The 26264-nt window shown below is 42.0% G+C and overlaps 3 protein-coding genes across 10 annotated transcripts in view; 1 reads left to right on the top strand and 2 right to left on the bottom strand.

Annotated features, from left to right (window-relative positions):
- Positions 1–1578, bottom strand: part of LOC121921800 (zinc finger protein 665-like) — a 52528-nt gene extending 50950 nt beyond the window's left edge. For 3 of the 4 annotated variants that reach the window (XM_042450349.1, XM_042450350.1, XM_042450351.1), the window contains exon 1: positions 1044–1578. The gene's annotated coding sequence lies outside the window, so the exon portion shown is untranslated. The remainder of the gene's footprint in view (positions 1–1043) is intronic. The other variant, XM_042450352.1, reaches the window with a different exon arrangement.
- The window catches only part of LOC121921898 (zinc finger protein 397-like), a 942727-nt gene that overhangs the window by 474025 nt on the left and 442438 nt on the right, over positions 1–26264 (top strand). The window lies entirely within an intron of this gene.
- Positions 3605–26264, bottom strand: part of LOC121921845 (zinc finger protein 263-like) — a 23492-nt gene continuing 832 nt past the window's right edge. The window contains exons 2-9 of one of the 4 annotated variants that reach the window (XM_042450463.1): positions 21592–22615; positions 20318–20438; positions 19276–19358; positions 16414–16540; positions 14783–14887; positions 11619–11753; positions 7514–7648; positions 3605–5268 (exon numbers count right to left, since the gene is read on the bottom strand). In XM_042450463.1, the coding sequence (XP_042306397.1) occupies positions 4322–5268; positions 7514–7648; positions 11619–11753; positions 14783–14887; positions 16414–16540; positions 19276–19358; positions 20318–20438; positions 21592–22308 (2370 nt within the window). In that variant the 5' untranslated portion in view covers positions 22309–22615 and the 3' untranslated portion in view covers positions 3605–4321. Of the gene's footprint in view, positions 7649–11618; positions 11754–14782; positions 14888–16413; positions 16541–19275; positions 19359–20317; positions 20439–21591; positions 22616–26264 lie in introns of all 4 variants that reach the window. The other 3 variants (XM_042450466.1, XM_042450464.1, XM_042450465.1) reach the window with 3 other exon arrangements.

The raw sequence follows: 26264 nt of genomic DNA on the forward strand, positions 1-26264 counted from the left end.
CCATTTTGGCTGCCTTGGCCTATTCCTCAGATGCCATTTTGTATACCTTGGCCTACTTCCTCAGATGGCATTCTGTCTACTTTGGCCTACTCCCATTTTGTCTACCTTGGCCTACCCCCTCAGATGCCATTTTGAGCACTCACTCTTTCAGTGATTATCCCTCCACCATTTACTTTCATCACTGCTGAAAATTTTAAATATTTTTAAAATGCTCTGATCTCGTAGGAGGGCTTTGATCATACTGTATACACCAGTAAAGGTTTTCATTAGATTTTAATGTAATGTTTTTCTGCTGCCAAAACCTATTTCTTCTTACTATCAAACTTAATTATTCTGTCAATGTGAAATCTTTCCCTCCATTTATTGTATCCTATGAGGTAATTTATTGATTATTGCTATGGCTAATCTTCAAAAACTCGCCATGAAAGCCCTCTAGGTGACCTTGGGCAAATCACACTCTCTCAGCCGCAGAGGATGGCAATGGCAAACCTCCTCTGAACAAATATTGCCAAGAAAACACCATGATAATAGAGTTGCCTTAGGCTCTCCATAAGTCGGAAATGAATTGAAGGCCCACAATGCATGAACAACTCCACTCTGGGTTTTAGTCCAAAGATTAAATGAGGTAGATTCACAATTCCACTGGCGTGGAAGCCACCATGGTTCATGGTTCAGTCTATTACTCTTTTTTTCTTACATTAAACAAAAAAACAAACAGTTTACAAAATAAACTGTTCAGAACGCACAGCTGCCATTTTCCACACCAACAGCGAGAAGTACCCATTCTTGCCATATTTGATTTTTAATGCTCAATGTATATACAAGTAACTGCATATTAAAATATCCAAAGGTCTAAGATTCTCTGCTCACTGGCTGCATGTTACATTTTATTAAACTTAATGGGAATTTAATCCTGTGTTCTAGTAAACACATTTTGGATCAGATCATACTTCTAAACCCATTTACTTGTAGAGGATTGAAATTCATTGTCATTAGCACTTACACCTAGCTAAGAGTCAAAGGAAAACATGAATGCTCAATACCTCTGCATTGACATCTATTAACAGTATGATTTTATACATTCGTACACAGATGTAAGTCCAATTGAGTCCAGTAGGTCCCAAGTAAGAGGGAAGAAGATTGCAGCCGTATTGGAGAATAAATCCTGGACCCAGAAGGAAACAGATTCAAAGAAACATGGGGAGTATTGGGCTGTGATTTTTGCTGTGCCAATAGGTTTAGATATTAGCTGTTCCATTCTGTAGGTTTTTTTTTTAAATCCTGTTAATCATGAAGAAAGATAATGTGGGAAACTTTAAATGCTGTGGGCTAAACCAGATGAGGAGGTATTTAATTCAGAAAGACACACATTTATACACACAAATAGGTGAGATCATAGTAGAGGTACAGAGGGAAAAAGGAAGGAGGGCAAGGGAGACTGGTGAGAATTGTAGGATCAGTCAATAAACATTGTTTTAAAAGGAGTGGGTTTCATTGAACTCAATCTGACTTACTTTTGAGCTCAAACAGATCACATTTCCCTGTAAACTTCACTTGAAAAATCAGGTCAGACTTTGGTGCCATACAATTAGTTACCTGGCAGTAAACACCATTGAACTCAATGGGATTACATTTGTGCAGATGAAGCCAAGGCTTGTGTATTTGATACACCATTGTGCTCTACGTCTCACATACAAGAAATTTGTTTTAAAATCTGTACTGTTCAACCCAGAAGGAATTTATCATATCTAAATGGGAAAATAGCTTCAGACTACACTCGTCCCTCCACATTTGCTGGGTCTAGGGGCACAGGACCCCTTGGGATGTGGAAAAACCATAAATAACAAAAATACTATGTTTTTACCCGAGAGAACATCTTTGTGGGAATCTAGGTCCTCCAGGGCAACTCTGTGGTCAGCATCTGTCAGACATTGACCACAGAACTGTGCTGGAGGAGCTACAAATGCCTAGTGGAGGGCTCTCTCTAGGAATCTCTAGGTCCTTTAATGTGACTTTTGGTTAAACTTGACCATAGAGTTGCACTGGAGGACCTAGAGATTCCTAGAGAGAACATATTAATAAAATCCGTGAATAATCAAATCTACAAAAGTCAAAGCCGTAAATGTGGAGGGATGAAAGTATTACAGTCAAATTAATAGTATTTCTCACCACATTTTCCCTATGTGTAAAGACTCACATACTATGGGAGGATGTCTGACTGAAGACAATGAGACTTACTTCAGAACAGAAGCTTGCACTGTGTTAACCTTGGCAATGAGCCCCTCACAGGACAAGTGTAATTTACTTCTGAGTAGGCCCACTTTTTAAAAAGTGTTGGATTTTGGAATATTTTGGAATTCTGGGTAAGGAAGACTCAACCAATATTGTATTTCTGTAGTGCATTGGACACAGAGAACCTAAAACAGAACCATTCATTTTATATCATGTAATACATTTATTTAATAACAAAGGTCACACTAGCAGCACAATTTGCTCATGTACAAATCTGCTCTGAGATCTGTCCGATTTACTTCCATGGAGCTTTCCCACAGTGAATTGGGTACAGAAAAACAGTCAACATGTTCATGTCTGAGCTTGGCCTTTTCTTTGAGCTGTGCTATGCCAACGTAACCTGACACTGAGAGGCCACATGAAAAGATTGAAATTTAGCCCCCTGGCTTGCATTGTAAAGTAATCCAGCAAAAACAATAGTTTGGGCATTTGCCGAAACATGCATAGTGCTAAAACTGGAGTCAGAGAGATGAGTGTGCATTTAACTCCTGCTGTCCCTGAGTAGTCAGTTGTACATCAGACTTCCATCATACATTTAAGTGCAATGGACCAAAAAGGGCTCTGTAACCATGTTTGGCTGAATGGAGATACAGGCCTACCTCAGTTAACAAGGCCTCTGAGTGAAACTCTTTTTTACAAAGGCTTTCTAAGCCTTCCACAAACCCCCTTTTCTTCCTCTTCTTTCTATTCTGAATTTTTTTTAGCAGCATCAGGATTGGAAGGATGGTGAAGGAGGGCTGGAAAAACACAGATTTTTGGTATTAAGCTGCAGCAGCATGTCTGTAGTAAGCAATACAGTTGTCCCACCCAATTCATGGGGGATCCATTTTGGATCCCCTGCCCCGTGAATCCAGAAAAACATAAATATTCGAGTCCCCATTGGTTATAATAGCGGTGTGGTCCTGTGTGCATTGCTGTGCACACACCTTGGGCACACATGCCATTTTGACCCTTGCCACTTGCTGTCCACAAAGGAGCGAGACCGCAGACTCCAAGTCTATAAATGAGGAGGGATAAGCGTATAATAAAAACTTGATCTGTAAAACAGTGGAATTCTACTCTACCTGACCCAACTGTAGCCATGTATGCCTGTTTACAACAGGTAAGGTAAACAGCAGCTGCCTCAAGAGTATCTTATCCAGCATGCATGAACAGCAAAACAGGAGTAGCCTCACCAGGTGGGAGGGAGAGAGGGAATTGGATTTTATATGTTTGCTATGTTTTTTATTTGTGGTCTGTGTCCTATTTTTATTGTTTTTATGTTTGTTGTTACCCACCTCGATCCAATACAAGGAGAGGCGGGATACAAATAATAATGATAATGATAATGATAATGATAATGATAATTATTATTATTATTATTATTATTATTAGCTATCCTCAACTTGTTAAAAATGATAGATCTTTAAATCTGGCCCTCAACATTGAACCACTAGAAAAATGGCGGCTGGGGAAAGAAAAAGTCATCCCTGGATTCATTTTAGAAGAAGCCTTCAGGTGGTCTCCAGAAAATTTTAAATGTTTTTGTTTAACTATGTAAGACTTGCCTAACCAGGTTCATTTCATATGGACACACTACTGTCAGTTTTTAAGTGTTTTAAATACAAAGTTTGCTGAATTATGTTAAACTTCTCTTCTGTTTTGTGGCATTAGAAACTACAGTATACCTATTCCTTCTATTTTATTTCTGCCACTGGTGCCATGGTTTCTATTAACATGATGTCCAGGAACATCAACTTTTTAAACTGAGGATTACCTGTATAAAGTTTCCTATCCTCAGCTCCCATAATAAGGAATTTTGTAACCCCATTCTGCCCACTGTGGTTACAGAGACCTCTTCAGACCTTAAATACTAGCTTATTTCTGCATGCTTGAGGACATGGTGGAGCAGGGCTTACACAAAGAGTTTCAGCTCTACACAGTTTAAGGTGAATATTTGAACAGAGTTGGTATGTTGGATAGCATGAAGTAGAAGATTACTCAGTGCCCTTCATGGATGCTTTGATGTTTAAACGGTGCTGCTTTAAGATCAAAGCTTCCCACACTCTGGATGTGCATAAGGCCTTTGTCCTCTGTGAACTCTCTGATGTCTCACCAGCTTATCTCTTCGAGAGAAGCTTCTCCCACATTCAGGGCATTTGAATGGTTTCTCGCCTGTGTGAGTTTTTTGGTGACACATCAAATGTACCCTCTGTCGAAAACATTTGCCACACTGAGAACATTCGTAGGGTTTCTCTCCTGTGTGAATGCGCTGATGCCTCAATAACGGTTCTCTAGAAGTAAATCCTTTCCCACACACAGGGCATTCATGCAGTTTCTCTCCTGTGTGGATTTTGTGGTGCTTGGTCAATGTTTGCCTATGTCTGAAGAACTTCCCACACTGACTACATTGATATCGTCTCCCTTCCGTCTGAATGCCCTGATCTTGCTTTAATGCCTTTCTGTTATAGAAGCTTTTCCCATTCTTGGGCCATTCACCAGGTTGCCCTTCTGGGATGCTAGCTTGATATTGGACTGGATTGTCACTGTGACAGAAACTTTTATTGCACTCAGAGAGTTGGTACTGCTTCTTGCCTAAATGAGTCTCTTGATGTTTATCAAAGTAACTCTTTTGCTGGATGGTTTCCATCAAAGGAGGACATATATAAGGGTTCCCTCTGGTGTGCACTGTCACAAGCCCTGATTTGTACGGGTATTTTTTGTTGTGTTTGGAGAACTTTCCTCCTTCTGTTTGCATGGCATAGCTTTCGTTAATCCCAGCTAGATGTCCTCCTGCCAACTCACTGCATTCATTCTTTCCTTCCACTGGCAGTTTCTTCTCCTGATGCTCCTTGAATTCCCATCTCTGCTTGTGAATTTCAGATGTCACAGGGAAACTCCATGGAGACACTTCTTCCAATGTCCTAGGTGTTTCCTTTGGCAAAAGTTCCCCCACTGGAGGATTCTCCATCTTGATCCAATTTCTCTTCCCATCACCTGAAGAGACAAGAGAGAGGCATTTGGTCTAGGTTCTGGTCACCTCTTGTTTAGTTCTGTAATTTCCTTCTTCCTGGTCTTCCTAACTCATGGTGTCATTGCATCTTTTTCCCCCTCCCATTTTTAGGAAAAGGGTAAGAAACCTCTTTCAGCCTGAGGGTTGAATTCAATTTCAGAGAAGTTTTCAAGTGAGCAAGATGTTTCAGTGGTGGACAGGGCAAAAGAAAAAAGGTGGGGACCAAAAAGATCAGTATATTTCATTTTAAGACTAAACATAACAGTTATTCAATAATTTAGAACGAGGAAAACCATGTGAAACGCTGGGAAAAGAGCAATGGCAGTGTCACGGGGAAAAGGATATGGTTATTAGGAAAACTCCAGAAGGTTAGATTTGGGTCAGCATCTGAAGTTCACCATCCATGCACTATGAACTACTTCAAATGATTACATGTTAAATTAATCCAGATTCCACTCCTGGGGAATGTAGGTTTTACAACTTGCATATATTTAATCACTAAACATAAATTAACTTATTTTGGGGGGAAAGACCAATCTGCTTCAGCTCATCAAAGACACAAGCAAAGAACCATCAAGGGGGTGGAAGATCAGACTTGTCTTCTATCCTACCAATTGTACATCACAGTATATTCTCCCTGTCAAAGACGGAAGGATACAATTGAAACTTAGACTTGGGAATTATGCTTGGGAAAGTGGTAACAGCAACAATGGCTCATATCCAAACATATACATTTAAATTATATTATGATGCATGAGAAACATCCCTAAAATGTTTACTTCAGCCAACCACCTTCTACCAAGGTACTGTTCAGTAATAGAAGTGTGTGACAGTTGTGATATATCACTGAAGCCAGCTATAGTGGATCCCTGATCAAAATCCATTCCCCTGAGAGATATCCTCCAATAGAAATAGTTGCTAATTAAGAGGAATATAAACTCTACCAATGCCCTACAGGGATTTTGGGATGAATAATCAAGCATAGCATTCTGTCAAAGTCATAGAGAGCCATTACCAGCCAGGTAGACAAGAATGAGCTTGACAGCTGCTCTTGGATCCCTAAACATTACTGATAAACTCTCATCAGCCCAGCCATCATGACCAATGGTCAAAATTGGCAGGCATTATAAGCCAGTAATAGTCAGAGATCCAAAGCTGCGAACAACTAGGTTGGGCACCAGTGTCTTCACTTTAAAGACATGTTCATATCTTCAATTCCCACAGTCTCTATGAAGACAACACCTAAAGAAAACAGTTGTTTGAAATTATTTATAATCCTATGTAACACATATTTACTCATAAGACTGATTATTCTCTCTTTGTTTACTCTGTTAATATCCAGCATGGCTAATCTGTCCTGCCTTGGAACCAAAGTTTTCCACATACTCATACTTTTCTGTGGGAAGGCCTGATCTTTTCAGTAATGTTTTCCCCACACTCATCAGTGTAATAAAGTCTCTCTCCTATCTTGAGTCTTAGATGTTCCATCAGATGTTTATCTCAGATGCAAATTCTCTTACATTTGGGGACTTGGTTAGCTCTTCTGACCACAGTGTGTTCTCTGATGTCCCAGCAACTTATCTTTCCTTGAAAAGTTTCTCCCACACTCTGCACATTCAAAAGGTTTTTCGCCAGTGTGGATTCTCAGATGTCTCTTCAAATGTGTGCTCTGGATGAAGCTTTTCCCACACTCAATGCATTTGTAAGGTTTTACTCCAGCATGAATCTTCTGATGTCTCATTAGACTTATTCTCTGAATGAAGCAATTCCCACACTCAAGACATCTATAGGGTTTTTCTCCTGCGTGGATTTGCAGATGAGCCATCAACTGCAGTCTCTGAGAGAAGCTTATCCCACATTCAAGGCAACTAAAAGATTTCTCTCCTGTTTGACTACTATGATGTCCAAGTAGATTTTCTGTCTGATCGAGTGCAGGAAAGGTATCTGTGTATTTATATGTTTTTTCTCCAGTAAGCCTTCCCTGATAGTCTGGATTTTCCTGGAAGCTTTCCATCACTGTAAGATATTGAGACGGGACCTCTCCAACGTGTTTCAGAACAACTCCTGGATTGTGGTAGGTACTTCTACCATGCTTGGAGAACAAAGGCAGCTTATCCCTTGTGTATGCTATCTGTTTCTCACTCCATTCAGCAACAAAACCTTCTGAGAACTTGCTGGATTCATTCTGAACTTTCACCAGCTCCTTCCCTTGTCCCCTGTTGGACTCACATTTTCCCTTGTTTATTTCAGCTGTCACAGGAATATTGCCTTGATCTGCACGTGGCACTGTCCCGGGTGTTTCCTCCATCACATTTCCTCCATACTGTAAAGTCTCCATCATGATCCAACTTCTCTTCTCGTCACCTGAAGAGACAAGAGAGAGGAATTTGGTCTATGTTCTGGTCAGGGCTGGGAAAAGTTCCCTTTTGGATGACTAATCCTAGAATCCTCCAGCCAGAAGGGACACTAGCATATTGGCAAAAGGATTCTGGGAGTTGTAGCCCAAAGACCTAACTTTTCCAAGCTCTGATTCTGGTCCCCTCTTGCTTAAGATTCTAGCTGCCTTCTCACTGGCCTTCCCCCATAATTTGTGATGTCATGACTGAACGCATCTTTTTCTTCCTCTTCTTCCAGGATCACCCCTTCTTACAAAAATAAAGCATGATGGGCAAAAATAATTCTGATTCTGACCCCTTGAAGCTAGATTTTATAGCTACTTTATTTGATTCAAACATATAAAATAGTTATGCAAAAGGATCTTGTAGCATCTTTGAGACTAACTGACAGAGGTTGGTAGTATAAGCTTTTGTAAAGTGCTTCATCAGATGCATGGAGTGAAGTGCTTAAGAAAAGGCCTTTATAGCAATGGATGAGTTGGTTGCATGTGTGAAGAGCAATAAAAACGTAAATCTTGTGGGTATGGTGATGAAGTGAAAAGGTCAGTTTTAATAATGGCCATTGGGGGACAGAGGCAATAGGAAATATGGCTTGGCTATAGGAAAAAGATGAGTAGACAGCCATATGAATGGTGGAAGCAGGTATTGCCAGAGGATAAATGGACATAAATCGGACATCAGGAATGGGAATACGCAAAAACCAGTTGCAGAACACTTTGTGGGCATTCCATCTTGGACCTCAGAAGAACAGTCCTTGAGTAAACAAACAAAACCTTCAAAGAGAGGTTGAAAGAGAAACAGGAGAACTGAAGTATATCCACAAACTCCAGTATACTGACAATGGATTGAACAGATAATGGTTTCTGGACACGCTGCACTTATTATAACACAAGTTAAAAGCCCATCCTCTTTTGCACAGCGTATCACATCTCCTTTCTGGTTCCCAGCCAGCATCACACTACATTCCAGTAACTCCTGCCACCATACATATGGTTGTTTACTCAGTGTAGCTTTAGACATTTTCCCTTCAGCCTTTGTCCCCAAATGGCCCTTGTTAAAACTGAACATGTCACCTCATCACCATACTCACATATGCAACCAGCTCCTTTGTTGCTATAAATGGCTGTGCCATAGCACTTCACTCCATGCATCTGAAGAAGTAGACTTACTGGTAAGTCTACAAAAGCTTATGCTACCAATTTCTTTCTCTCAGCTAGTCTCAAAGGTGCTACAAGATCCCTTTGCATACTGATCTAGACTAACGGGGCTATGTCTTTGAATATCAAATAAATATGGCATGATGATGCAGAATTCATCTGCTTCAGTTGACAGCAGAGTTGAGAAAGCTCCTCCCTTTCTCAAATGTTGTTGGATTCCCACCAGCTCCATCCAGCAGCGGCAATGTTCATGGCTGATGAGCGATGGAGTCCAACAACATCTGGAGGGTCATCACTTCAGCCACTGAGAGAATAAAGTAACTCTTAAAAACAGTTTTGCCAACTTCTGTTTTAGAAGCCAATAATCACAGTCTGGTGTCCCTATCAGAGAAAAGGATACAAATCAGGCTTAAAACATGAGAATTATGTTTTGGGAGACAACCACAGACCTTCAGACATCCAAGACATTTCAACAATTTTGTTTGCAGATTATGATTATGAAAATGATGACAGCAGCCATCACTGAACTCAAGGTATTTACTCGGAATTCCCATTAACTTGCATGAGAATTATTCTGAAACATCAGATTACATCCCACGTTAGTCTGACAAATTGAATGTTGATAACTGAAGCATCTTGGGTAGAATGTGACACTGTCAAAATGCCAAAGAAGTCAACAACAGATCCCTCAGCCAGTTCTGTCCCCACGAGGAATAGCCTCTTAACTAAAACACAGCTGATAAATGGGAGGACAAGGACATGTTTAATGTAACTTTCTGAGAGAAACTGTTCCCACCATCTGAACAGTCTCTCGTATAAGCTTCCTGCTGTTAGCTCAGAAAGTATCTCATAAATATCAGAAAGACTGATTTTGCCATTCAGGGCATTTGAGCTGTTGCTTTCCTGTGTGAACTTTCTGATATCTCAGCCAGTCACCTCTCTGGCAGAACTATAGAGCGAATAGTAATGCAGTTGCTCCTTAAATATCCATACTTTGTCAATACAACTCTTGTAGAGAAACTTTTCTCACACAAGGAGATATGTTCATAATATCTCCTTCCCATACAGCTATTTTAAACATAAAGTTTTCCCCTTAATGCATTTGGTAAGAAATCCTAATGACTCAATACTTTCTCAGATTCGGAGTATTAGTTAAGTTTAAAAAATAAAATAAAAAAAATCCTGTTTGGATTCTGTGTATTAAAATTTGGAGCCTCTGGGATTTAGTCAGGCTATAATCTGTGCTGGAAGATCGTTCCTCTCGTAGGAAATATATAAAAGCCTTTCCCAATATTTCTATTAACAAGTTCCTACTAGAGAATCTGTGCATTTCTTCTGTTATGGCCATGTGGTAATGTGACAAACGGAAGTTGTAGTATGTTTTATATTTTTTCTCTCTGCCTTCACTCTTTCTATCCCCTTCCTTCTTTTGTTGTGTTTGTGACTCGCATTTTTGTCTATGAACTTTAGCTCTCACAGGAACATGCCATAGCCATATTTTTCAAGATGCAAGGGCAGGAATTCATTGGAGTTAAAAGGGCAGGGCATAAACTCATATACAGAAATAAATACAAGGAAATGAGAATCAACTGAGACCTTGCAGAGCTGTGTTCAATCAGAGAGAACAATAATGTCTTGCAAAACCAACAATATCAAGGCATGTTTATATCTTGAGGTCCCAACAAATGAGACCTGCAATGATGCATTGAAGCATGGAGTGCCTTGTTCACTGTTCCATTTGGTCAATCATGCCTTCTTCTAGGATACTCTATTCCATTTCTCCCAATTTCCCCCTCTCTGCTCCACCCCTCACCCCCTCCCTTCATGACATTTGAGTCAGTATTTCACAGTCATCCAACATATTCAATTCTCACTGGGATTTTTGGGAGATCTTTTCCCTTTACAATTATTTTTGTACTCCTGCAAGACTCAGAGCTTTTCTTTTTTTTCTTGGTCTGTGCATGGTTTTGGTTGCAATACCACACTGGCATTCACACCTGAATATGGGAAATTATCTGTTGCTGTCCTTTATGGATTCTCTGATGCACTTCCTTAATCACAAGTCTTGCCCACACTTGGGGACCATTTCTCAACTTCTCTGTCCTTTGTGAGTTCTCTGATGTCTGAGAAGCTGATCCTTCCGAGAGAAATTTCTTCCACACTGGGGGCACTTGTGTGGTTTCTCTCCTGTGTGAATCCTCAGGTGCCTCATCAAAGTGATTCTCTGAACAAAGCAGCTCCCACACTCCAGGCATTTGTGAGGTTTCTCTCCTGTGTGAATCCGCTGATGTCTCATCAGATTTATTCTCTGAATAAAGCAGTTCCCGCACTCGAGGCATTTGTAAGGTCTCTCCCCTGTATGAATTCGCAGATGGGTCATCAAATGTGATCTCTGAGTAAAATTTCTCTTACACTCAGGGCAACTGTAAGGCTTCTCTTCTGAACGGCTGTTCTGATGTCCAAGCAGATTTGCTCTGCAACAAAAGCTTTCCCTGCCCTCAGCGTTTCTGTACAGTTTCACCCCTGAATGCTTTCTCTGATAGTTTGGCATCTGCTGCCCATTTTCCTCCATGGTGGGATGTAAGTATTGATTCTCTCCAATATTTTTCACAAGTTCTGATTTGTGGCAGTCCCTTCCATCACAGCTTGAGAATAAGGGCTTCCCCCCTTTTTTATGCCCCCTGTACTTTTCACTACAAACAGCTTCAAGACCTTCTGGGAACTTGCTGGATTCATTCTGAGCCTTCAGTGGCTCCTTCCCTTGCCCCCTGTTGGACTCACATCTTTCCTTGTGCATCTCAGCTGTCACTGGCACATTCCCATGGGTTAACTCTGGTCGTGTCCTGGGCACTTCCTCTAGCTCATTTACTCCATACCGAGAGCTCTCCATCTTGAACTTGCTTCCCTTCTTGTCACCTGTAGAGACAGAGGGGAATTTTAAGAACATATCTGTCAAGAGCTTGGCACTCGTGAGCAGTGGGAATTGGTGAGAGTACCTGCATGGTGCACACAAAGTTACTGCACAGTCTAAAATGGACAGTTATTTTGCACACAGAAAAGTCAGTAGTCAACGACAACACTCCTCTGAAGATATTTTCCCAAGAAAACCATTTGACAGGGTCACCATAAGTCAGTGTCCATTTGAAGGCAAATAGCAACAACATTGCGTACGCTGCAGCTAGGCCTCTTAAGACAATTCACCCTTAGGACAACTCACCTTGGCATCCCAGAAGTAAGAGAATCATAGAATCATAGAGTTGGAAGCAACCTCAAGGGCCATCCAGTCCACACAATCCAAGCACCCCCAACAGATGGCCATCCAGCCTCTGTTTAAAGACCTCTGAAGAATGAGACTCCAACACATTCCGAGGGATTCTCTTCCACTGTCAAACAGCTCTTACTGTCAGGAAGTTCTTCCTAATGTTTAGGTGGAATTTCTTTTCCTGTAGTTTGCATCCATTCCTCCATGTCCTAGTCTCCGGAGAGCAGAAAACAAGTTTGCACCATCCTCAACATGACACCCCCTCAAATACTTCAAATATTTAAACATGTCTATCATACCACCTTTTAACCTTCTCTTCCCCAGGCTAAACATATCCAGTTCCCCAAGTCTCTCCTCATAAGGCATAGTTTCCGGAACCTTCACCATTTTGGTGGCCCTCCTTTGGACATGCTCCAATTTGTCAACATCCTTTTTGAACCGTGGTGCCCAGAACTGGACACAATATTCCAGGTGAGGCGTGACCAAAGCAGAATAGAGTGGCTCTATTGCTTCCTTTGATCCAAACTCTATACTTCTATTGATGCAGCCTAGAACTTCATTGGCTTTTTAGAAAAGGTTTTTATGCGAAAACTTAATGGGCTTCCTTTCTCTCAGTTGTTCACCTGCCAGCAGTGGTGGGAAGGGCAAATTTTGCTACAACTGTTCCACTTTGCCATCCCACTTCTTCTACAAGGAAGAGAGAACTTGGCATAAGCAGTTTCTACAAAGGAGAGTTTCCTTTGTCTAACCTTTGGGACGCTCTGTATAAACCCCTTGTTTGTAGCTATGCCTCTCACCTCATCCCAAAATGGACGGTCTGGCATTTCAAAGTCAGGCAACTATAAATCCCAGACCAGCTACTGACAATTTTTGCTATCCACAGCTCATTGCTTCCCCTGCCATTTGTGATGTTCCTACTTCTGCATTTATCTGGCTTTTTGATCTCCAGGCAGGATTATGTTTTATGTCTCTCTGACTTTCCCTTACAGTTCTACTTACTGTGACAACTGCGGTCTTGTGACAGATTTTGGAACAGCTGAGACTATACTACTGTATCTCCCTTCAGCCTTGTTGAATGTCCCTCATTACCAATGTAATACCTGGACTGATCTGACTTACCTGTAACTGCTTCTGTCTACAATAATAATAATAATAATAATAATTTTCCCCTATATCAAAACGGTTTACAGACTATAAAACTATTAAAAACATATAAAAATAGATAAAAACAAGTAATACAATTATACAAATACAATCATTCACATGGTAAGGCAGAGAATCGATGGCATCAAGAGCGCTCAACTTCATTCCGGGGGGGGGGGGGGGAGGCTTGGCAAAAAAGAAAAGTGTTAAGCCTCTTTTAAAATGTTTCTAGGGGGATCATGAGACGGAGCTCCTTGGGGAGACTGTTCCAAATCCATGGGGCCACCACTGAAAAGGCCGTCTGGGATGTGGAGACATATTTGGAAGATGGAATCTCCAACAGATTCTTCCCGGATGTTCTGAGTGTGCGGGGCAGATTATATGGGAAGATGAAGTCCCTCAAGTAACTTGGGCCCAAGCCATGTAGGGCTTTATAGGTAATAACCAACACCTTGTATTGCGCTCGGAAGCGAATGGGCAGCCAGTGAAAATTTTTCAGAATAGGTGTTATGTGGTCAAACCTGGATGCGCTGGTGACCAGTCTGGCTGCCATATTTTGTTCTAACTGAAGCTTCCGGGCTTGGTACAAGGGTAGCCCCATGTAGAGCACATTACAGAAATCTAAGCGAGAGGTTACTAGAGCATGTACCACGGTTTCAAGGTCCCTTTGGCCCAGGTAGGGTTGCAGCTGGTGTATCAACCGAAGGTGATAGCAAGCACTTCTGACCGTCACATCTTCTCGAGATGTCAACTGCGGGGATGAGTCCAGAAGTACTCCTAAGCTGCGAACTTCGTCCTTCAGGGGAAGTGTGACCCCATTCAGGACAGGTGGATAAATTTCCTTCCCCGGGCCTGGGGAACCTATCACCAATACTTCCGTTTTCTCTGGATTCAGACTGAGTTTGTTTTCCCTCATCCAGCCCATTACTGATATAATCTGCCTTGCCTGGTACTTTCTGCCTATAGCCACAGGGCACCAATCCTGTTTTAGAGGAAAGAAGCTCACTGCCATTGTCTGGAAGTCTTCAGCCCTTTACATGAAAATTCAGAATTCATAAGGACATTATTTGAGTGTTGAATTATGACTCTGGAGACCAGGGTTTGATTCCCCGCTCGACTATGAAACCCACTGAGAGACCATGGGTAAGCCACATGCTCTCAGTCTCAAGGGAGGGCAATGGCAAACCTCCTCTGAACAAATCTTGCCAAGAAAACCCTGTGACAGGATTGCCTTAGGATTGCCGTAAGTCAGAAATGACTTGAAGGCACACAGCAACAATAACAACATTTTTTCATGCTAGCTGTCATATATAAAAAAACTGTGGAAGATGCTTCTGGGGAGAAGGAAATGGAGGCATGAGTGTTTTTCCACTGCTATAGAAAGATTCTGGCCTATCAAATCCCGCGAGGCAGCCTACAAGCAGCATGTGAGTGCAGCTACGCCCTCCAGCTCATGTGCCTTAGCAACCAGAATTCAGAAACATCTTGTCTGATCTTCCTCCATGACGAAATTGGCAAGTAAGATGCTCTAACCCATTACCTGAATCATGGCTTGAATGTCTCTCAAATTCCACTGGAAACTGGTGGAACATCTCTTCATTTCGGGATTGGGGAGAAAGGTCAGCTTTGGGTGCCAAAAATCCTTCTTGATTCGGGGGAAGCGAGGGAAGAAAGAGAGACAGAGAGAGATTATTTGTAATCATTTGGGTATGGGGGGGGGGGACACAACTGTAATCAGAATCATAGAATCGGAAGATACTATAAGAGCCATCCAGTCCAAACCTCCTGCCATGCAGGAACTCTCAAGCAAAGCATCCCCAAGTGATGGCGATCCAGCCTGTGTTTAAAGACCTCCAAAGTAGGAGACTCCACCACCCTCCTAGGGAGGGTCTTCCACTGTCTAACAGCTCTTACAGCCAGGAAGTTCCTCTTAATGTTTAGGTGGAAACTTTTTTCCTGTAATAATATTTTGCACTTTCATTCAAATTGCTTTCATTACAATTATCTGAATGGAATATTAACAACAATCCTGTGAAGTAGAGCAGTTCTCACTAGCCACCCATCCTGGAGATTGATAGACTGAGGTTAAGAGAAATAGGGAAAGCAGTTTGCTAAAGTGAGGGCACAGCACAGTCAAGAAATGGCACAGTGAAATGGCAATGCCAACATTCGTACATCGGTACTCTCAATAAAATGTACACAAGGACATAATTTATTTCTTTATAGCTTATATACTTTGCTCTACTGCTGGAAAGGCTGTCAAGAGTGGCTTAAGTATCCATTAAAAAGCAGCACGCAAAACCAGCCTCAGGCTTACAACCTAAGAAAGACCCAACAAAAAGAAAAAGGGGATGGGAAGGGCAAATAAAAAACAAGAAAAATCCAGCCAAAGTTATTAATATTATGTGATTCTTCAGGCTGGTGAAATGGCTGCTGGATGAAAGCTGAGAAGAGGCAACTGAATAAATCTGATTAGTATCATATACCATAGCACAATGTGCATCTATGAGATAAAAGACCAAATATGAGAAACATCTCTCTTTTAGCTAGGAGAGAAGGTCCCAACCAATTCCTCCTACTATAACATGTAGGGCTGGACTATTTATTTATTACATTTTTATCTCACTTTTGCATTAAAAAGAAGAAGCAGTGATTGAGGCTGCTATCTCCATTCTCAGAACAAATCAAATGATAAAGTCCACTGAAACTACCACAACAATCAATAAACAGGTCAGGCTGAAGAGATGAGTTTTCACACCTTTCCTAAAAGCAAAGTGCAGCAACTGTGCAGTGCAAAAGGGATCACAGACTGTTAGACATTAAAACTAGTATAGGAAAACTAGGAGCCCTGGTGGTGTAGAGGTTAAATGCCTGTACTGCAGCCACTCACTCGTAAACCATAAGGTTGCTAGTTCAATCGCAGTGAGGGACTCAGGGTCGACTCAGCCTTGCATCTTTCCATAGGTCGCTAAAATGAGTACCCAGCTTGTTGGGGGCAATTAGCTTACACATTATAAACCATTTAGGGAGTGCTTAAGTGCACTGATAAGCAGTATAGAAATGTACTTGCTATTGCTGTTCTGCTTTGTTTTTAAAAGGGCATCTCTTACTCATTCTCATTCGCTCACTAGTGCTGTTTACTGGATATCCTGGGGCTAGAACAGAACTTACCCAAGGAATTTGTGTCCCCACCTTCCTCCTGCAGGACTTGCCAGAACATGGTCCTTTGGCCAGGCTGTATCAGAGCTGGCTCAACCACATGCAAGGATGCACCGGTCTCCTTGATGTTCACTGGTCCCTACAAAGAGAAAAACATCCAAGTATTTCTTGATTAGCTCTGGCTGCAGAAGGAACAAAGCATTAAAAACATCTGGTGTCTTCAATCCTTCTGCAAATACAGTGATCCCGCCACATTCACTGGCGTTAGCGTCACTGGGCCACTGTGAAAATGGAAAAACCACGATAAAAAAACCCCACACTATATGTTTAACCTGAGAGAACACCTCTCTAGGAATCTCTAGGTCCTCCCAAGCTATTCTGTAGACAAGATCTTCTAGAGGTTAACCATGAAACTGAGCTGGAGGACCTACAAATGCCTAGAAAAGTGTTTCTCTAAGAATCCCTCAGTCCTCCAGCATGATTTTTGGCAGAAGGTGATAACAGAGTCATGCTGGAGGACCTAGAAATTCCTAGAGAGAAGATATTAATCAAATCTGTGAATAATCAAATCCACAAAAGTCAAAGCCACAAATGTGGGGGGGGGGCAGATGTACACCAGGAAACAATGGGAGAAATGGGTTCTTCTTTTACTTTAACAAAGGAAGGGGGATCAAGAGGTTCTCCAGAGGTTGTTGGACTGCTTCCTAGCATTCCTCACTTTTAGCTAAGCTGGCTGGGGATGCTGGGAGTTGCACTTCAATGTTGACTGGAGGGCTGTATGATTCCCATGCAAGATTTCCCAGGAAATTCAAGAGTTGTTTACCAAGACGTTTTCTCTGCTTATTTCAATGGGATTGAACCTCAGGGAAATGCATGTAGGATTGCAACCTTAATGCTGCTGCAATCCTATGGACATTCCCCTGAAAATTAAATGTCATTGCTCAATGTGGGTTACTGTCATGTCCCATGTATAGCAGGAGGGAGAAGAGAAGAGCCCAGATGGCAGGCCCTAGACCACTGATTCCCAAGCTTTGATGCTCCTGATGTTTTGGACTTCAGATTTCAGAAATCCTGACTGCTGGCCAAGTTAGTTAGGGCTTCTGCGAACTGATGTCCAAAATATCTACAAGACCATAGGTTGGGGACTGCTGCCGTAGACAGAGACAGAGGTGACTGATAGTCTTGCTTTTGAGGTGGAACCTGACCATACCATCTAAATCCTGAAACAGGAGGCACAAAACTACCAATCCCATGATTCTGTAGGATGGAGCCATGGCAGTTAAAAATGGTGTCAAACAGCATAATTTCTACAGTGTAGAGGCACTCCAAGAAATCAGCCCAGCCAAAGTTTCTTTGAGGCAAGACAACAGATCCGCTGTCTCTTCTCAGCATCGTGTGACATTCCCTGCTCTTTCGTTTCATCTTGTTCCTTGTTTCCATCAGTTTGTTCCTTGGATTCTGAACTTGAACATCTAGGCGGCTACACAATTTTCAACCTGAGTGTGTCCAAGTGCACAGCCTTTATCACTGTGATTCAGCACATGTTAAGTTCATCTAGGCTGCAGTCTTATACATACGGACAGAGGAGTAAATTCCATTAAATCCAATGTGAGGTGCATCTGAACAGAGATACAGAACTGGGAAAGAATCTCAACAACCAATTAGTATTAGGCCAAGGTAGCAAGCTTGTGGTTCTCTATTTGTGGTAGGCTAGACACCTTGGGCAAGTTGCATTCTCTCAGCCTCAGACGAAGGCAATGGCAAACCTTTGAACAAATCTTGACAAGAAAACCCCATAGCCTTAGAGGTGTCGAGTCTCCTTCCTTGGAGGTCTTTTTAGACTGGATGGGCATCTGTCAGGGATGCTTTGATTGTGATTTCCTGCATGGTTGGACTGGATGACCCTTGTGGTCTCTTCCAACTCTCTGATTCTATGATTCTATCACTTGAACACACAACAACAAACAAAAACTCAACTTTGCCCATTCTGGCAGGGACTGAAAGAAACTGTAGTGCAACAATTCCAGCCCCTAGTATTCCTTGACAGATTTCCATCCAAGCACTAAGCAGTCCTGATCCTGCTTAGATTCCAAGGTCAGATGGAATCTGATGCCTTCAGGCTATTTAGACCGCTATGGCTGTTACAGAAATAAAGCAGTTTGACACAACTTTAACTTCTGTGGCTCAATGCTATGGAATCCTGGGTTTTGTAATTTGGTGGGGTACCAGAGCTCTCTGACAGGGAAGGTTAAATATCTCACCAGACTACAAAGCTCAGCATTCCATAGCACAGAGTCATGGCAATTAAAGTGGTGTCGGGCTGTTTTATTTCTGCAGTGTGGATATACCCTGAAGTACATGAGATTTTTTCCCCCAAAAAGATATTTTTTAAAAGCATTCCAGATTCCAACTCTATTGGAATTATTTTACTTCCACAATTTTAAGAATTCCCATAGATATTGCCTGTATATATCAATAGCTCCATACAGCATAATAGATACACATCCAAATCCAGATTTTCTGTCCCACAATAAGGACTGCAAAGGGATCTTGCAACACCTTTGAGACTAATTGAAAGAAAGAAATTGGTAGCATGAGCTTTCGTAAACTTGGGCCTGCTTCCTCAGGGGCATGCACAATAAGGACTAGAAATGCAAACAACTTCAGTGCACTTTAAAGTCACCCTGATCACTGCCATCAGCCAGATCCCTACAAACGGTAAAACTAGGTTGACCAAATACCCCAAAAGCCAGGAATATCTTTGGTCAAGAGGGGTTGTCATACTCTGGTTTCTCTTCAGATTGTATAAAGAGGGGTTGTCAGAGAAAGAAAACTTAAGCCTAACAAATGGAACCGCCCTAAGAAATCACTTACCTCACTTGGTCCAGCTTCAGCCATTCCTTGAGCTTCTGAGGGAAGTAAGGAACTAGAGTGACTTTGACACTTGATGCCACTGCCTACAAGACCAGAAGGGGAAGAAAGAGGGGAAAAATCACTCTATCCTGCTATTTCATGGGTGGACAAAGGCAAAGTTGATTTTCTTTCCCTTCAAAAGTTGTATACAAGAGGGACGTGTGACCAGAGGAACCTACATCATGCAGGATACAGATCAGATGAAATGTGTCTAGAGGAACAACTTCTTGGGAGTTGTTTAAGCATTTTGCCTGCAGGGATATGCTTAGAGGTTGGGGTGATATATTATGTAATAGTTTAGCAATACAGAGTGATGTAATAAGTGAACTCTTATAAAGTGATCTCTAATAATTGTGATAAGCGATCTCGTATGCAGGTGGTGAGATAACAACAGAAAGAAAACTAGCTTCTAGCAAGGATGTTCAAGGTTGTACCACTGTGAGGATGGAACAGCAACAAGAGTGTTAAGGGGCGGTGTGGGAATGTAAAAAGCAAAACTGTTCATTAACTGGAACGAATAAGATAGTCCCACCATGATTTTGAAATTGTGTATGGTTCAATTATTGTGTTGTGTGCCTTTAAATCATTTTTTATTTTATGACCCTATCACAGTTCAATGCTCAAACTACGACACCATATTGGCTCATGGTTTAGATAGACCCATTTTGTTGTTGGTCAGTCTAAGTCAGTCAAAATGGTCAATGGTCTAGAAACCAAGTGACTGGCAGCAAACAACGCCGGGTGCAAAAAGGCGAGAGTAGGAGACAGAGTATTCTGCATCCCTAACGCTTGTGTTTAAACAGGAAAATTCAACTGGTGCAGCTCTTCCAGTCTCCTCTATGCCAATGCTTTTTTAAATGCCGTATTTCCCATGTATAGAATCAGAGAGTTGGAAGACACCACAAGAGCATCCAGTTCAACCTCCTGCCAGGCATCTAGACATTCAAATTATCTTAGAAATACAGTAATCAAAAATGCAGGACCTAACTCAAGGATATGTTACCCAGCAAAGTGATCTCTCCGACACCATTTCGTTTGGCTTCTTTGTAGATCTGTTTCTCTGGGTCACCCACAGGATCTTCCTCTGCTTCCTGGGAACTTAGGCACACCTTTTGCAACGTACCCTGAAAAAGATTATGATTGTTCCAACATAGAGGAGAGGTAAAAAGACCGATCCTGTTTATCAAGGTTCTGCCCCCTTAGCTCTAATAATCCAGTTTGAAACGACTTTCACTGAAATGGCCTGATGTTATGGAATTCTGGGATTTGTAGTTTTGTGAGACATTTAGCCTTCTCTGTAACAGAGCTCTGGTGCCACAACAAACTACAATTCTAAGAAGTTCACAGCACCATGGGAGTTAAAGTGCTGTCCAACTGGATTATTTATGCAGTGCGGATGCATCCTCCAATATCAACAAAGATTATGTGTTCTAGTGATATATTACTTCTTTAACAGAAAATTTGATACCAGAGGCAGACGTAACATGGAAAGAATAGGGATGCATTCCAGGTTCACAGAAAAGATGAGCAGTTCAACATATTTCAGTAAATGTTTTATCCAAAACTGCCAATATGAACTTGTGAAATGAAACAACCAGGAATGCCTTTTCCTTTAGTTTGAATCCATTGCTTTGGGTCCTATTCTCTGAAGCAGCAGAAAACAAGCTTGCTCCATCCTTAATCTGACATCCCTTCAAATATTTAAACTTGGCAATCATGTCACCCCTTAACTTTCTCTTCTCCAGGCTAAACTTCCCCAGTTCCTTAAGCCCCTCCTTGGTTTCCAGAACTTTCACCGTTTTGATTGCCCTTGTCCAGTCATGTGTATATTTAGTTTTGTATGAAAAATTGGCTGAAACATATTGAATTGCCCTTCTTTCTAGTGGCATTGGGACCTATCCCTGTTCTTTCCACCTTGTTTTCAAGCTCTGGTATCATAATCATAAAGAAGTTATCTCCAGGAACATATCCATTAACTGAGCACATCCTCATGCTAACAACTCAGGTTCAAATCACACTGCAGAAATAATCCAGATTGAGACCACTTTAACTGCCCTGGCTCAATGCTAGGGAATTTTTGGGAACTGTAGTTTTGTGAGACCTTTAACCTTCTCTCTCAGGGAGCTCTGCCGCTACAATAAACTACAGTTCCCAGGATTTCCTAGCACTGAGCCAGGGCAGTTAAAGAAGTTCCAAACTGGATTATTTCTGCAGTGTGTTTTGGAACTCAGTGTACATTCTATGCTAAGAGAGGGACCCAAGAGAGGAAAACACTACCTGCCATTTGCCTGCTTCAGCCTCTCGTTGGTTCATTAGGAAATCTTCCACCAGGGCAACTGCTTGCGTGCAGGTTTCAGGCCCTCCTTCCCGGATCCAGTTCTGGATTTCAAGTGGCAAAACAGCCAGAAACTGCTCCAGGATCAGCAGCTCCAGGATCTGCTCCTTGCTCCGTTTCTCTGGCTTTAGCCACTGGTGGCAAAGCTCCTGCAGCTGGTTGTAAACTTTCCGCGGATCTTCAACCTCCAGACAGCAGAACTGCCGGAAGTGCTGACGCTGCATCTCCATCCTCAGGGCATCCCCACGCAAGATGGCGGCCTTCACTTTGCCATAATCCTCCTGGTCTTCAGCTTCCAGGATATTGAAGGCCTGTTCCGCTACTCCGCTCAGGGAGGGCTGGAGCCGGGTCACCCACTCTTCTCTAGGCCACCGACACGCTTTGGCCACTTGCTCAAAGGAGGCCAGGAAGGCCTTGGTGTCTTCCCATGGAGCAGTCTCCATCGTTGCTGAGTCTTCCTCGCTTGTGTGAATAGGCTGCAGTGTCTTCAGGAACTCCTGCCATTGAGCTTCCCAACGTTGTTGCATTCCCTTGGAGGGTTCCTCTTTGCTCTCTTGTGACACTCCCCACCCCGGCCTCTCTGCCATATTTCTAGGCAGAACTACCCTGGAGGCTTTCCCCACTTGGAGCAGCCCTTCTCCCAGGTCTGTTCCCACCATTTTTTCCTCCTTTATCACCGCCACTGCTTGCTAGGAACTGACAGAGCTCAAGCTTCACAGCAACTCTTCCGGGAGGTTGATTTCAGGCCAATTTATCAGCTAACTTTCAATCCCCTTGGATCCTTCTAAGAGACATAGAAGATAAAAAGATGGATGTTCTGTTTTCAAGGCTCAGCTTCTAGCATGCCAGTAGGATGACTGAGGGGTTGTAAAATTTACTGGATAGCAGAAGAGTTGCAACTGTTAGTAGTCCCACAGCAGTATGAGCCCATTCCTCAAAAATATCCAAAAATTGAGTTTCTTTCTCCTAGAAAGAGAGAGTTAGAGAAAAGATGGAATGAATGCTTAAAACAAAGAAGGAGGAAATGGGGAAATTAACCAGTACTATTCTCCCTTATCCAGAATTCTGAAATATTCCAAAATCCAAAATTGTCTACACGAGTAGCTCAGATAGTGACACTTTTGCTTTCTCATGGTTCACTGTGCACAAACTTTATTTCATTTACAAAATTATTTTAAAATATTGTGTCTAAAATTATCTTCAGGCTATGTTTATAAGGTGTATCAGAAACATAAATGAATTTGATGTTTAGACTTGAATCTCATCTCCCAGATATCTCATTAGGTTTCATCAGACCTCCATATTCACAGATTTTTTTTTCATTCATGGATTCCAGCACCCACAGTCTGAGAATAATTTTAAAATATATAAATTCCAAAATGCAAAGTTTGATTTTGCCATTTTACATAAGGGATATCATTTTAGTATGCCATTGTATTTAATGGGACTTGAGCATCCACGGATTTTGGTATCCCTGGGGGTTCCTGGAACCATACTAAGGGGGCTCACTGGGTATGCAAATATTCCAAAATCTGAAAAACTCCAACATCCACAAAATTTCTGGTCCCAAACATTTCGGATAAGGAAAACTCAACCTTTACTAAATACAGGTGTACCTCAGCCAATAAAGCCCCTGACAAAGAAGCTCCTTGTTATAAACACTTTATCAATATTTTTAAATTCAACAACCATATATAAAACATATAACACTGTTTTCAAAATATCATTACAGCAACAGAACAAGATAAAATAAAATTGTAATTACTGAAACACTATGTATCTTACAACATTCTTTTTTCTTCTCTTCAACCTTAGATATATTTTAATAAGGCTTTATACAATTAATTTACTTCTTGTATTTGTTGACTATTATTATCCCACAGAAACATCATTATCTCCCATCCTTATTATTGAGGTTAATCCTTGTATATTCAACCCGTCTGCACCCATTTTTAGTTAAGAGATCTCATTGACCAGTTTGTTCAATTATGAAAGCTATCAAAGTTCCAATTTATCCTCAAATAATAAATTATACTGCCCCTTGGAGTTATTTAATGTATTATTTGCTGTGTTGCAATGTATTTTGGACTAACCAGCCCTTCTTTTCCTCCTTGTCCTCTGTCTAGCTGATAGGTTTTTTCTAACAGCTTTAGCACTGGGAGCATAGTGAAAGAGGCCTGGACAAACACAAGACTTTCAGTAAGAGATAAAATAAAACTTAAATTGGGAAAGAGTAGCCAATACTACTGTAGTTGTGTGTGTTTGCTTGTAAGGAAAGGTAAACAGTGGTTGTCTCCAGAATCTTAACTGAGCATGCATCAAAAGCACAACAAAGAGAAAAGGGGACGGCTGATATGCCTGCCTCCCCCAGTACAGTGGGCCCTTGGTGGTATTATTATTATTATTATTATCATTATTTCTTATTCACCTCTCCCCATGGATTGAGGTGCAGAACAACAACAATTAACAAACGCCCTACATCAGCTAAAATACAACTATTAAAATACACAATAATTTAAAAGGACATGCATACAATTAAAAAATTCAAGATATAGGGCAAAACAGATTGGCAGAAGGGGTAGCTTGAAACTGCCCCTTCTGAAGAAAGGTTGGGGCTGCGGTGAACATAACGGCACACCCCCATCCACCTTTTCTCCAGCCAAAATGGAGCGGAAAAGATCCACTCCTTTTTTGGCCAGGGGAAGAGCGGCTTTTCCCGCCCTGCCACAGCCCAAAGCCGGCTTTCAGACGCTGCAGCGGTGTGCGGTGTGTAAATGCCATGCTGCCACAGTGTCTTAAGGCCACTCCCATTGGGTTGGCTGCCTGACTTCCAGGTGGCTTCAGGGCGGCATGGGAGCATGCGGCATCTATATGCCATGCTCCCAAGCTGCCCGGACAGTAGCTTTTAGAGCTGGTCTGTTCCAGCTCATAAATATATTAAAACAACCCACATTTAAAATCCATCATTGAAAACTGACAATTTAAAAATAATTTGGATAAGCTTGCTAGAAGAGACTGTATTTTAATGCTGTTTTGAATTCGGAAAGAGTATTCAATCTCTTTGGGTAGGTCATTCCACAGTCTAGTGGCAGCTGAAGAAAAAGTCCTCTGGTTGACAGTCCTGGTTGACTGGAGTAAATATCAGTAAAAGGACCTGAGTATATGGGGCACATTACAAAGGAGGAGACAATCCTGTAGAATTCGTACCCATAGGGCATCATTAGGGAATATTTGCCCATAGGGAATCATTGGGGAATACCTGTCCATCGGGAATCATTGGGGAATACTTACCCATAGGGAATCATTGGGGAATACAGTGTGCCCATTTTTTACACAGGGAATCCATTCCAGACCCCGCCCCCCGCATAAAAAAAAGTGCATATGCTCAAGCCCCATCGAAAGTAATGGGGCTCATGCATGCGGCAACGGTGTGGCGCACGCACCCCATTAATCTAAATGGGATGTGCTGCCCCTTGCGCCCCGCACATTCCCACACAGCTTTCAGCATATGCTGAAAGCCACGTATGACGTGGGCGCACTGTACTTGCCCATAGGGAATCAGGGGAATATTTGCCCATAGGGAAACATTGGAGAATATCTGGTCATAAGGAATCGGGGGGAATATTTGCCACATTCGGGTATACTTGCCCACAGGGTAACAATGGGGAATATTTGCCCACAGGGAATCATTGGGGAATACTTGGTCATAGGGAAACAGAGGGAATACTTGCCCATAGAGAATATAGGCAATCCCAATCCGGGAATGGTGATAAGCTCTCCAGTTATGGACGGGGTCACACTTCCTCTAAAGGAAGCTTGGGGGTGCTCCTGGACTCGTCGCTTCAGCTGTCATCCCAGGTGGATGCGACAGCCAGGAGTGCCTGTTATCAGCTTCAGATGATTCACCAGCTACGACCCTACCTGGAACAGGAAAACTAGAAATGGTTGTACATTCACTGGTAACCTCTCGTCTTGGTTTCCGCAATGCTCTCTACATGGGGCAACCCTCATGCCATGTTCGGAAGCTGCAACTGGTCCAAAATATAGCAGCCAGATTGGTTACAGGGAGTGTGAAATTTGATCCTATTACACCTATCTTAAAATCCCTACACTGGCTGCTTATTAGCTTCCGGGCACAGTATAAGGTGTTGGTCATATAAAAAGCCCTACATGGCTTGGGTCCAGCTTACCTGAGGGAACGCCTCCTCCCATACAATCCTTCCCACACACACTCTCAGGTCCTCTGGGAAGAATCTTTTGCAGGCTAAGAAAACCAGACTGGTATCGACTTCCCAGAGGACGTTTTCTGTTGCCGCTCCACAATCTGGAATGACCTGCTGGAGGAGATCTGCCTTATAACATCTTTGGAGGCCTTTAAGAAGGCAATAAAAACGCATCTCTTCCGGCAGGCCTTCCCAAACTGATCTTATCAGAATTTCCCCTCCATTTGTTTAGCAGTACCCACCAGACTTTGATTTCGTTTTATTTTATTAACCATTTTATTGGGAATTGTTTTTAATGGTATTTTAGGATGGGAGGGAGATTGCTAGTCATGTTTGATTTTATTGTTTTTGTTTGTTGTTACCCGCCTTGATCCAATACAGGGAGAGGCGGG

Source organism: Sceloporus undulatus, chromosome 2 (genome assembly GCF_019175285.1).
Source record: "Sceloporus undulatus isolate JIND9_A2432 ecotype Alabama chromosome 2, SceUnd_v1.1, whole genome shotgun sequence".
Taxonomy (NCBI): domain Eukaryota; kingdom Metazoa; phylum Chordata; class Lepidosauria; order Squamata; family Phrynosomatidae; genus Sceloporus; species Sceloporus undulatus.